Below are 14,260 nucleotides of genomic sequence, written 5' to 3'. Positions count from 1 at the left end.
ACAGTATAAAAGTCTTGATCCAGATAACCCCTTATGTTGTGGGATTGTTGTCGGCTCTACATACCAGAGGCCAGTAATACCCTTTTTTCTCTTCTAATTGTTGCAATACAAATGACTTAATGCTGCCAAATCTATGCACAAGTGTACTTCATTGAGCAATACTAATTTGTTAGAAACTCATGAAGCCAGTGACCACCGCGATTCTCTTATCAAAAGTTCCTGGTTTACAATGTATTATTCAAATTGCTTCACACTCAAAAGTCTTTGATCTTAAAGTACATTATTATCCAGGTTACTTCATGTTGACAAACTAGACACTTATCTGGAGATGAACATTCAATGGAACGTTAAGTACAAATGCACATAATATCTAAGGAATCATCTGTAAAGTAACACATATACAAGTTATTGCAGCTGTAACATTCCACAATACATGTGCATGTGTTTGTGCATCAAATTGCTAACCCATGGGAGATAAAAAGTTCTTGTGGAATATGTAGCTTTTCTTCATGTGAACGTTTAAAGTTTGCCACCTAGTGGCCATCCACAAGTACTTTTATGCAGAGTGCTGCCTGAGAGGAGTCTGGCAGATGGAAGAAAATGATGATACACAGAACATTTGCTTACCTTAACACAGAATTTATATGATTAAGTTTAATTGGAAATATAAGGTATATTTTAATGTATTCCTAATTATAGTTCATTTTATGTTTATCAGTAAAATGTCTACATAATGATTTCCTGATTCTCATTAAATTGTTTACATTCATTTTGTTTTAGAAAACTTAAACATTTATTAATTTAAATTTTAAAGTGTGTTAGACTAACACACAACGGATATTTAAAGGCAATTCCAAGAGACTACAGACGAGACCAAATCAGACCCAGCTTGGCATCAGTTTCGAGAATTAAACTAACCAAATCTCTTTCTGTTCACATATAAAATAAATATAGTTTTCTATTTATTTTGGGGATTTTTTAATTAACATTTTATTTCCGTTACTGTTTTGTATATAATAACAGTTATCATTTAGTAGTTTAATTGGGGTGGGGAGAACTATGAATAAGCTCTAGTACTATTCCATTGTTCTGGTGTAGAAGTAAAAGGTGTCCTCGCACTGTGCAATCTAGGAGCCTGAGTCAATAGCTGGAATCAGCTTTCTCACGCATACAGAAAGAGCTTAGTGAATTGTCAGTTGTTTAGGGGCAAGAAGAAGGTTGATTTTTAAAATATAAGAATGTTTTTCAAGAAGTTATGTTTTGAATTTTCTTTCTTAAAATTGGATACACTTCTTTATTTACATTTCAAATATTATGCCCTTTCCCGGTTTTCTGTCCATAAGCCCCTCCATTCCCTCCCCCTCCCCCGTAAGGGTGTTCCCCCCATCCACCTCCCCTTACCATCCCCCCTTTCTATCTTAATCCAAAGTCATAAATGTTGCTTTTTCGTCCACTACTGAAAGACAAGGATGCTTGAATATAGAAAATTGTGATTAACCAGCTTCTTCAGCTTGTCCCAGCCTTCTCACCTGCAATATTGGTCCTGATTTGAATTGCTGACTGTGGGCCAAGAAGAGCTCCTCTCTTGACTAAGAATTAGAAGCTTCCGTTATTTTTAAACAGCAAGCATCATACCACTTTACTTAATCACCATGTTTATTGCTAAAAGTGAAAGTATTTGATAACTTCTATGTTCTTCTCTTTTCTATCAGAGTTTATTAAGACTTTTAAGATTAACACACACATGCACACGCACATACACACACATATATGAAGACATGCATGCATCACATGCATACATGAAGACCCAAACATGCACACCCATACATGCAGACACAAATACACACACAGACACACATGCACTTACAGACACACATGCACACACACACAGGCACACAGGCACAGACACACACACACACACACCCCTAATGAGAATGATGAAGCTAGGAGATCTAGCAGACACAAATATACACCCATAGACACACAGACACACATGCATTCACAGGCACACACAGACACACAGACACACAGACACACAGACACACAGATACACACACACACACACACACACACACACACACACACACCCCTAATGAGAATGATGAAGCTAGGAGATCTAGCAGACACAAATATACACCCATAGACACACAGACACACAGACAGACAGACAGACAGACAGACAGACACACACACACACACACACACACACACACACCCCTAATGAGAATGATGAAGCTAGGAGATCTAGCAGATACAAATATACACCCATAGACACACAGACACACATGCATTCACAGGCACACACAGACACACAGACACACAGACACACACACACACACACACACAAACACACACACACACACACACACACACACACACACACACACCTGATGAGATGGGTGAAGCCAGGAGATGTAGCTTTTCCAGACTTGAGGACATGGCTATTCCTCAAGCTGTCCTCAGAATGTGTGTTAGAAGAAGGGTGGGGCTTGGCAGCAAGGCTCGTTGCTCACTCTTCTATGAACTAGATTCTCCTCGTTCACAGTGCCTTGCCTCTGAATTTTCATTGGTTTGGTTGACCACTTGGGTGGGAAGGAAAAGAAAATGTGCCAGACTTAAAGTATAGAAGAGTGAAATGTGCAAATGTTATCCACAGTATTGGATGACAACTCTGCACCAGATATTCTGCAAGTCTTGTGGACTTTGGACGATGTAATAGACCTGCAAACTCTACTGAGGTCCTTTATATTTTCAGATAAGATAAGATGTACTCAGATTAAGCAGGTTCTTTCACAGTTAACTGTAACAAGTTGTAACAAGACAGACAAGTGAATTTAAAGCCAAGTTTTAAATTTCACGTAAGCCTCGAAATCTCATTAAACAAAGCTCATTCTAAATGCTAATAAGGTGAACTGATTTTCTAATTATTGTACAGTTTCTACTTCTAAGAAATATACTTCAAGTAAAGTCTTACCAATACTATGTCTCCATAGCAGAAGCTCTGGCCAGTGTTGAAACTGACAGTGTTTAGATTGTCTGTTGTAATTATCATGATTGTCATCTACAAGTATGTGCATTTAGCTTTCTACTAATGACACATTCTGTGATGGTTCTAATGACCATTGTTTTCTTTTCTAGGGTCCTCGTGGTCCTCAGGGAATTGATGGAGAGCCAGGTGTTCCTGGTCAGCCAGGTGCTCCAGGGCCTCCTGGGCACCCCTCTCACCCAGGACCTGATGGCATGAGCAGGGTGAGTTGTGTGATCTGGTTAGTGTAACAATTAGGTTACACACAAATCATCAATCCACTCCTATGGTGTTAGACTGTATCAGTTCAGAGGTGAGGGCTTACTCCAAAATCTGTGTAGTAAATGCAGCCCTCTATGCACAACAGTGAAACTGATAAATCCGTGATAGGTTGTTTAAAAAACACAAAGTATTATTTTCTGAAGGCTTGTATCAAATTGTTTGTTTTCACCCCAAACCTTTGTCAGTGATTTTGCAGTCTGCAAAACAGCAGGACAGAAATGTATGCTCTTTAGTTCATTATTAAAAAAAAATCAAAGTCAAGCCTGTATCCTCCTGGGAGAGGATATCATGTCTTTGATGATGGAAAGAAAAAAGTTGTACAGACTCTTGGAGTAGACCCTTTTCGTCACCATGGCAAATGCTGACAAGAAACAGTTTAAATAAGATTTTGTTTATGTTTACAGTGTAAGAAGTTCCATCCATGGTTGCTGGCTCCATTGTTTCTAGGTCTGTGCTGGGCCAGAGCATTATGGCCTAATGCTGGAAGAGCAAATATGCTCCTTCTTCATGGCTAGGAAGAAGACAAATAAAGGAAAGAGTTTGGAAAAAGATATAGGTCCCAAGAACATGCCCCCAGTGACTAATTTTATTCAACTAGATTTCACTTGTGTTTCTTCATCTCCCATCAGTGGATGGATTCATTGATCAGGCAGTTCCATGGACAAGTTACTGCCACATAGTAACTGTGAACATTATCCTGGGGACCAAGATTATTTATTTATTTATTTATTTATTTATTTATTTATTTATTTATTTATTTATTTTTGAGATGCCCTCTACCCCTGCCATTTGCAGATTTTCATTCCTTCTTATGACCATCTGGCCTTCTCTCCTGTCCTTCCCCATACCTGATCCTGACACCACCCCCACTCTCCTTCCCATCCTCTCTCCCACCCTGTCCCCTCCCTCTATCTACTACCTATGGCTATTTTATTACCCCTTCTAAGTGAGAGTAAAGCTTCCTCACTTGGGCATTCTTTCTAGTTTAGCTTCTTTGGGTCTGTGGGGTGGAGTATTGGTAACCCGTATTTTATGGCTAATATCCACTCATAAGTGAATACATACCATAAACGTCATACCTCACTCAGGATGATATTCTCAAGTTCCATCTATTTGCCTACAAAATTCATGATGAATTGTTTTTGATAGCTGAATAGTATTCCATTGTGTAAATGTACCACATTTTCTTTATCCATTCTCTACTTGAGGGACATCTAAGTTGTTTCCAGTTTCTGGTTATTTTCAAAAAAGCTGCTATGAATAAAGTTGAACAAGTAGAGGGCTTAGATTTTAACACAAGTCTTTTGGGTGTGTTGGGGGAGCCACAGCCAAACCATAACCAGATTACAAATATTCCTTACACTTTAATATGATTACAAATAGAATGTCTTGTTCTGTCTACTCAGTTGAACTCTTGATAGCTGTGTGTGTCACATAGGAGTATATTACATAGTACAAGTGACCTTATGGGGTCTGAAGATTATTAGTGTTTTATAACTCTTCATGCATTTGCTTCTAATTGAAGAAAGAATTGTCAGTTTATTTTTTGAGCAATACAGATGTTTACCCACTATAATCTGGAAATTAAGAAAACTGCTGAAATATAGATGAACAATTTTGGCCAGTTTAATTGCCAGAATATTTTAAAGGTCATAGAGAATAGGTAAAACTTTTTCCATTTCCTGGAAAAAGCAGAAATTGATTGAGATGATTATGAAAATTTTGTCAACTTACATTAAATCATTTTTAGGTTACTTTTCATGAGTGAATAAAGAACACCATTTACTTAAAATGTAATCTGGCATCTTTAGGATAAATATTTAAAATACATTCTTTAATCTTTGTGCTGTTACTAGCATGTCCAGGGATGGAACGAAGGCAGATGAAGTTCTCATAATCCATAGCTGGCAACTGGGTTCCCTTGCCTTTGTCTGGACCCAGACATGTACTCCATTGCACCAGTTCTTCTCTGAAACAGTATACATACAAAATGCACTGGGGGAGAATGGTCCATCAAAACCACATACAATGAAAAACAGCTAATTTGTTTCCTATGTGCCGAATGTAAATGTTTAAAATGGCTCTAAAAGAATTTTGTCTGAGCATGGCAGAATGTGCACATTTCTTACTATTAAAAGCATGTTGACATGCATTTTTTAACAGTGGAAACAATGTCACCACTTTATTTTACAGCCCTTTTCAGCTCAAATGGCTGGGTTGGATGAAAAATCTGGACTTGGAAGTCAAGTGGGACTCATGCCTGGCTCTGTGGTAAGCATAAAATTACTGATAAAGTATTTGTTGAAAGAAGCTTAAGTTAGCTTGTTAAAGGCCAATGAGGTGACTCAGCTAGTGCTGCCAAGATTGCTGATTTGAGATCAACCCCCAAAAAACATATGATAGAAGAGTACAGACACTACAGACTTCCCCATGTGCAACATGGCACACACACACACACACACACACACACACACACACACATCCCACACATACACACACACACACCCCACACATATACGCACACAAACATACACTCATACACATACAGAAACACACTGAGACACACTCACGTGCACATGTGCACACATCCACATTTGTACTTGTATACATGCAGAGATACATATATGTACATAGGAATACACACAATCACACACAAACACAGACAGAGAAACACATTCACACATACACACATACTAACACTCAGAAAGACACAAATGATCACATATTCACACATACATGTTCACACACATATATACATTATACATGTACACACAAACATGCAGACATACACAGACCCACACACAAACTTTACACATACAAAGAAAATTAAAATATTTAAAACACACTTATTAATACCTTTAATTTATTTAACAAGTCCTACTGTGTGCAATTTAGAAGCCCAGTGATGTTCCATTTATACCCATGCTAAGCATTTGTGAAAATCAGTAAACTCTATCTACATATTTCATTTAGTACTTGAGGATGAAGAAGACATAACTACCACCATGATCTAAAAGTATATTTATTATATTTTATTATGTTGATTAGAAATACTGACTTGGCAGAACTGTCAACCAGATTTCCATTTTTATGACTTCCTACTCACCTCACATGCTTTGGCCTCTTTATTCCAACAACTCTGCTTCCATGGCTAGTCTTCTTTTGTCTCTGGTCTCTTAAATTTTCCATCTCCCCTGGTTAATTTTTAAGTTGGCTATTTGAAGAATTCCAGACTCTGAGAAAAAAAATTAACACTCTTCAAATCAAGTCTCCCATGCTTTTTGATTACAATAATTCAAAATTGTTCCATGTTAATGAAATCTCATACAGTAAGAAGTGAAGTCACATCTCATAGATCCTCACCTCACTTTTCATCCTTAAGGCCAGCTTTAGGATACCTAAAACATGATTTGTGTGTTTTCTAAGTTACCCATGGCACTATTGACTGGTTGGTTTGGTTTGTGATAATTTTCTAAGAATTCAGACTTATATATGTAAAGTTTAAACTACAAATATTTATACTTATTAAAATTTTATTTTTAAAGTTTTTTAACTTAAAATTAATGTTTTATTTGCATATATTAATTGTACATAACAATGGGTTTTCATTATATCATCTTTATATATATATACAGAATTTGATAATGTTCATTCTTGAATTTTCCTTTTTTTTTCTTTCTTTTTTTCTTTTTTTTTCTTTTTTTAGGAGCTGGGGACTGAACCCAGGGCCTTGTGCTTGCTAGGCAAGCGCTTTACCACTGAGCTAAATCCCCAATCCCGAATTTTCCTTTTCTATTAATCTTCTTTCTCTGCCCAAGCACCCATTCTTCTACCTCCACACTTTAAAGATCTTTTTACTCCTTAGTAGCTAGCATGCACAATAAGCTAAAAATAACTTATTGATTGAACTTAATTTTAGTTAAACTGATTTTATTTTATAAGGTTTGACATTAAGTTTTGTTGTCCTCATACAGAAATAAAATTTCATGAAGCCTGCATTTCTCTCATCCCTGTTTCTTGTGCTTCAGCGAATAATTTAACGTGTAGATAAGAAAGACTGTTTATACTTTTAATATATGTTGTGAAAGAAAGAAATGTTCCAGAGAACTCAGTGGCTGGATAATTTTAAACTGACATTGGAAATAATCTAACAAAGACTGTCGGTTTCATAAACTATTAACTTAGCTTGTTATTTAAGTTAGGCTGCTGTGGAACTGAAGCATCAAACTGGCCGTCTACCAGGACTATGTGCTTGCCAAGATCTTCCCTTTTTAAGTTGGTTTACTTTATTAGAACAATCCATTAGCACATGTGCAGGCCCTTGCCCTAAAGACAATGGGTGTGTACAGGCACGGTCATCTGTCCTTATGGCACAGATGATTCACAATGAAATCATCACGACTGTTACTCAAATTTAATCTCTGATTCCATATTCCTCCCAGAAGAGCAAGACTGGGGCATGCCGTTATGGCCCTCTAGTCAGTCTTCACTTTCCAGGTTCTAAAATACATTCAGCATTTTAAAAATGTAAGTTGAGGAGTTGAAGAGATGGCTCAGCTGGTAAGAGCACCAGTTGTCTCAGAGAACCCAGGTTTGATTCTCAGTACCCTCATGGTGGCTTTCAACTATCTATAAGTCCAGTACTAGAGGATACAATATTCTTGTATGGCATCCAAGAACACCAGGCATAACATGTGGTACACAGGCAAACCTATGAGCAAAACACTCATCTACCTAAAATAAAATAATCTAAAAATAATATAAATACAATGTGACACAAATATAATGTAACTTTTTTTCCACTTGTTTTTAAGGGTCCTATTGGCCCAAGGGGACCTCAGGGTTTACAAGGACAGCAAGTAAGTGTCTTTTATAATTAATTTATATGCTGTAATAAAGAAGGCTCAGGACTCATTACTACTTTGGACTGAACATTAAACTGTAGAATTCTCACTTGGAATGACATCTACCAATTTTTCCTACTGATTTAGAAGCACATGTAGCCTTCTTTGTTGATAGTTTATTTTTTTTAAATAATGTGCGTGTGTGCATGTGCATGTGTGTGTGTGTGTGCATATGTGTGTGTGTGTGTGTGTGTGTGTGTGTGTGTATGTGTGTGTGTGTAGACTAGAGGCTGAAGTCATGTATCTTCATTGTTCTTTGCTTGATTTCTTGAAACATGGTCCCTTGCTGAACGTGACCACTCATTAGTTTAGCGAGTCAGGTGACTAATTTGCTCCAAAGATGCCCTGTTCCCATTTCTGTTTACCAAGCACTGGGATTAGGGTGGCCACCATATCTGCCCAGCTTTCACATGAGTGGTGGAGTGGCCCACAGTGTGATCATTCTCATGATTGCATAGGAAATGCTTAATCCACTGAGATATTCCCTAGTCCTCATAGTTTCTTACTTGCCCCACATATTTGTCATCTGATTTCTTTACGTGACTGCCCTCTAACACTTGGAGTTATGTTATGTGTCCTTGCTTCGAAAAAACAGAACATACTTCTTGTCTTATAACATTCCCATAATTGATTTTTCCAAGTCTCTGGCTTTACAATTAGATAATAAAAGGCCACTTGCAATTAATATTTTTTTTGTGTGAATTAAAGCCAAGGTGGTTATTCTGGGGAATCTTACTTGAAGAATGTTCTAAAACTACATAGTTCCTTCTCACATCTAACAAGTGCAGGTAAAACTATGATGCAGAAATATTTGACTCTTTATAATAATTTAATGGCTATTACCTAATAATATTTCAAAAGAAAAATCTTTACCTTAACCAAGGTAATCACGTTGTCATGATCATTTGTATGAATTGTACTTTATCACATTGCTGAACAAAAAGGTAGTTGCTAATGGTGAGGAAGGTGGTGGTGATGATGGTAAGTACTGTTGTGTGAGCACACAATCTGTGCTAGCATTAGTCTATTTTAACACAATTTATCTAAATGGACCAATGAACTAAGTCTTAATCTTAGTCCAGTTCTTCACATGAAGAAATCACATTATATTCAGTGACAATAATTTATTGGAATTACATATCTGGGAAGAGGCAGAGACCGATATCAACATTGTACCTTGTCAACAGTACAGAAGTTGGTATACTGCTTTCCTCTGATTCATTTATCATTTGTTTTCAATTTTAGGGTGGTGTGGGACCTGCAGGACCTCCTGGTGAGCCTGGCGAGCCTGGACCAATGGTAAATGTAGAATAAGGATGTCAGCCCATTGAGCATGGGCCTAACTTCCTGATGTGTTTTGAGATTTTTGCTCTCCTAGGCACAAAAATAATAATCATGGCAGCCCTGTACTGTGAATTATACCTAAGTTCTGTGCATTTTACTCAGTATATCAATGTTGTAGAAAGTACTGATACTAGATTTGAACAATTCAATGTTTCTCTTCTTGTGCACCAGATTTGAGACACACAGATAAAATTCAGAACATTAGTAATGCTAATTGATGGTTTTTCATTGTCTTAATAGTACTCGAATAGTGTTGGAAGGAAGAGGTTGGATACTCGTTTTAGCTTTTATTTTTCCTCTTTTCTTAGGGTCCAATTGGTGCCCGTGGACCAGAAGGCCCACCTGGGAAGCCTGGAGAAGATGTAAGTTTCTATGGAACACTCCTTTGGAGTCTAAAAGAGGTTAACAAGGAGCTTCAAGGGCCAGGAGAGGATTCTGTTCTGATTCCTATTCATTTTCTCATTCCTTCAGCTCCTATTAAATCCACTCTAAAGTGGAGAACACAGGTTAAGGTTTTCCAAAATCAAGAAGGACTCTTTATTATGAGAGTGCTAAATTATTAAATTCTACATTGTATTCTCCAATAATTTTATTAATATTTATCTTTGAAAACAAATGAAAACCCAACTTTTTGTCCTTTAGAAGGCTAAAAAGAACTTACTCTGAACATCTAACACATGCTTATTTTACTTTTTACTGTGCTGGAATCAAATGGTGTATTGTGTATGATAGACAGGGTCTCTATTTTGAGCTGTGCCCAGCCCTTTGCACATAAATTCTGATGTTCTGAAAGTGGCAGATCCACTTTGCATCCATCTGTTCTCATTGATATCTTAAACAGTAGGATTAAGTGTTACCGGAGATAAAGCCTAGGTTCTGTTTTGCGACATAACACAAAACTTACTACAGACATTTCATCTGTAATTTGTCATGAAATCTCAGATTATAATAATCTCTCTATACATCTTACCTTCTCTTTCCCATTAAGGGTGAACCTGGAAGAAATGGGAATACAGGTGAAGTGGGGTTCTCAGGATCACCAGTAAGTAATGGTTACTAGTAAAATGACACAAAAGTTAAAGAAAGTGAATCTTCCAGCTTGTGGTACACATGTGCATTAGACACTGGGTAAAATGCGGACACACAAGTGATATCCCCTTATATCAAAATGTAAACTATGGAAGGATATTTTGCCAGCATTACAATGAATTCTAGTTCTCAGAATTGAATTGGTCCCAGATGAAAACCTTAAAGCTAAAACAATTTTATCATGACTATAATACACAGATACTCCCAAAACTAAAAATTTCCACATTTATGAAGTATTTTAAGAAGTCATCAATGTGAACTATTTACAATGTAAACACCTGAGTTTTGTTGAGCTCTAAATATTTTTATTATATAGCAGCTCATCTGTGTGAAATAACAACTTTGGAGTTTGTTGCCTTGTGTGTGTTTTTAATCAACTGGATACAAAACTGTGGACAGGATGCTCCTTTGGCTGCTCACCAAGTTTTAATGTGTCCTGAAATCCTTTATTAGTATCTTGGGGCCTCAAATCTTAGGAAGAGATGTACTTATTGCCAGGATATCTAACACAGCTGTTTTCTTCCCCCTCAATTCGCCCAAGGAACACATATGTGTGAACCAATTCTATCAGAATTCAAGATCTGGAACCTTGTACATTCCTCAAGCCTGCCTGTTTGGTTCTCATGTTGCTTTGTTTAGTTTCTTTTATAGTATGCTAGATTGGAATCAAGAAAATAAGAGACAGAGAAAACAAAACTTGTCCTCTATCTTGCCAACATGTGTAGTTTCTCTTACCCAACAGCTCCCAGCTTAATCCAGCCCCTCTTCATTTTAGGTTTTAAAATTTCCTAATGTTTTTATGCTTATTATAGCCACCCAGTACTGCATGACCCCCTTTTACTTTCTGGAAATTGATGAGGTTCATTGCTTGGATTTTGTTTTAAACAGAGGACTGTTGATCCTTGACTGGGATTTATAGGGCTCTAAGGATTATTAATTTTAAATGATGAAGCCAACCCCCCATCTCTCTGCTTTCTTTCTTTCCTTTGCTCTCCCATCAGCCTTAGTATAAGTGCAAACAAAGGCATGAGATTTAGCCACTAGGCCAGATGTCCTTTTTCAACAAATTCAGGCTGGAAACTCCTATGACCTTCTGTTCTCCTGCGTGGACTCAGAACATGTATGTCCATGGGGAGGAAAGTACTCTGCCAGCACAGCACAGATGCCCTCTGCAAGCTCATTGCAACAGCATGCGTTTGTGCTGTGATGACAGCCCCGGGTCAGCAGAATGAGAATGAGTCACTGTGAGTGTTAGTACATCTAGTTCATGTCCTTCTTATACTAGAATATGTAATCACACTGGAATTCCCCCCACACCATAAAAGCTGAAGTTAACTGTTTACTTGAAATAAATAGCTCGTTTTTTTTCTCACGTAGACTTGGATGAGTGTGCCCGGAGTTGCTCGGTCAAGGTGAAGGGAGATTTATCTCAGCAAAAGGGAGGGCACTAGTAAAACACACACACAAAACTGGAAGGGACTTCTTGATGTGAAAGATTTCCTAAGGAAGGTTGTGTCAACAGAATTAGTAGCATCTCATCTCTTCTGAGGGACAATTAGTATACCCTTAATTTTGCCACTTTCAAAACACTAAAGAAATATTTGTCCTGCAGAAGTCACAGAAAATATTGCTCTGAGATTTTTATTGCCTTACTTATTCATTTGGTAAATAGTAAATAAAGACTATATGTGTGTTAGAAGGACTCTGCCGTACATGGAAGCTCTGGGGCAAGAGATGTTCCTCTGAACAGTTGGCGGGAAGTGAGGCGGTAAATCTTTCAATCAGTTGTCAAGCTAATGATTATTTATAGTCTAAGGCTTTATGTTAGGGACCTTATTGATGATTAAAATTTATAGTTGATATTTGACAGTAGTTTGATAACAGCAATATGTACTATCTGGGTATAGACCCTTCCAGTGGCAGTAATAATGGGAATTCAGTGCAAAAATAAATTGATGCAGGCAAAGATAAGATATTTGCATGTGTTTGAGTTTCTGGAGCCTTATTAAAGAAGCATATATGAAAAAAACCTTAAAATTGTTTCAAAGTACTTATATAACTAGGTTTATGGTTGTATTTCTATTCTTTGTTTTAATGTGCTTGAGTAGAGGAAAGAGTATTAGCAGAAACATAGAAACGACTAACTCAGAACACAAAACCACCCTCACATTTCCTGACTTTTCTGCTGGATATTTTAGCTCCCCATTTACTTTTAAGCAGTCGTCACTTCCATAAAGCTTGTCTTGAACACTTACTATTTAGAAATGAGGATTATATTATATTATCATTCCACTGCCAATGTTCAGACAATAATAAAAATAATCAAAATCCTTGGCTTGCACCATATAAGGACCTCTTTTACCACAGTTGAAACTCAATGGAAAGGAGACCCTTCCACCCACACATCTTTGTGTCATGCTTCCATTTCCAACAGTGTGTTTGCATTTCTAGTTTTGATCACACTAGTAACATATTTATAGACAAAATCCTGTTTTTTCCTTTATTATGTTGGTGTATATGATGTGTCAGTTGATGGGGGGGAAGGCATACTAAGTCACTTTTTTATTTAACCACAATGCACCTTTGTACCTTTCTCTAAGGGTGCTCGAGGCTTTCCTGGTGCTCCTGGTCTCCCTGGCTTGAAAGGTCACAGAGTAAGTTGTCTTATTTTGTGTTTTTACTGAGTGGGGCATGGGGATAATTCAATCAAAAGGTTTGCAACTCCCAGCGACAATTGTCCTTCATTTCTTGCCATTGCAATGTTCTTCTGCACTACTAAAATCATAATGCCACACTAAGATTCCGTTAAATTCCATATGATTCTATACTGTATTACATAAAATGATATCATGGTGAGAAGAGTCTCCGACTTACAATGTCAGGTGATAAATGGATGCTCTTGATAAAAGAGACAATTATTGTATAATGCAATGAGTTACATAATGAAAATAAAGTACACTACATCAAAAGGCCCAACAAAGAAGGGTTCTAAACTTAAGATAATGAATAGGTAATTAATAAATGTACTGCTCATAAATATATAGATAGATTAATCATCAGCCATCTGCTATATATGTGTCTGTATTGGATATAGGTATTATCTCTTTATCTTCTATCAAATTATATATCTAAAACCAAAGCCAATCAGTTATAATAAATGGGGAAGTCATTTTTTGAGTAGTTGAGAAGAATGTGTATGGCTGTGCTAGTTATCAAGTAACATTTTTGATGTCTTTTAGAAATTTGTTCCAAGACAATCCCTACCAAAACATGGGTTAAAAAGAAACTTATACAAATCCTATTATCTGCCTAGGGTTAGTATAAGTTTTTTGCAATGTAGATTAAATTTCTGGGAAGTCATCATATTTTTGATGATCCATGCTTTAAGCTGATAATTTGTGACATTTTAGAAATACAGTGAGCAATGATTTTTACTTGTGATACTTGTTTTCCACGAGGCACTTTTTATAAATGTAATTTGATTCTTTCATCTTTTATGCTTTTAAAACTGACAAAAGCTAAGCATATTTATGAATCTATATTGTTATTCTCAGGGAAACAAAGGTCTTGAAGGCCCCAAAGGTGAAGTTGGAGCACCTGGTGCTAAGGTTGGTCC

At 36.9% G+C, this 14,260-nt stretch overlaps 1 protein-coding gene across 2 annotated transcripts in view; it reads left to right on the top strand.

Moving 5' to 3' along the window:
• Col5a2 (collagen type V alpha 2 chain) overlaps positions 1-14,260 on the top strand; it is a 155,165-nt gene that overhangs the window by 101,619 nt on the left and 39,286 nt on the right. For both annotated transcript variants that reach the window (XM_087567889.1, NM_001399195.1), the window contains 8 exon segments: positions 3,139-3,249; positions 5,501-5,578; positions 8,122-8,166; positions 9,457-9,510; positions 9,864-9,917; positions 10,544-10,597; positions 13,245-13,298; positions 14,199-14,252. In XM_087567889.1, the coding sequence (XP_087424015.1) occupies positions 3,241-3,249; positions 5,501-5,578; positions 8,122-8,166; positions 9,457-9,510; positions 9,864-9,917; positions 10,544-10,597; positions 13,245-13,298; positions 14,199-14,252 (402 nt within the window). In that variant the 5' untranslated portion in view covers positions 3,139-3,240.

The sequence above is a fragment of the Rattus norvegicus genome, chromosome 9 (genome assembly GCF_021556685.1).
Source record: "Rattus norvegicus strain SHRSP/BbbUtx chromosome 9, alternate assembly SHRSP_T2T, whole genome shotgun sequence".
NCBI classification, from domain to species: Eukaryota; Metazoa; Chordata; class Mammalia; order Rodentia; family Muridae; genus Rattus; species Rattus norvegicus.
Note: the sequence above shows the minus strand (reverse complement) of the source record. Positions and strands in the feature narration are given on the sequence as shown.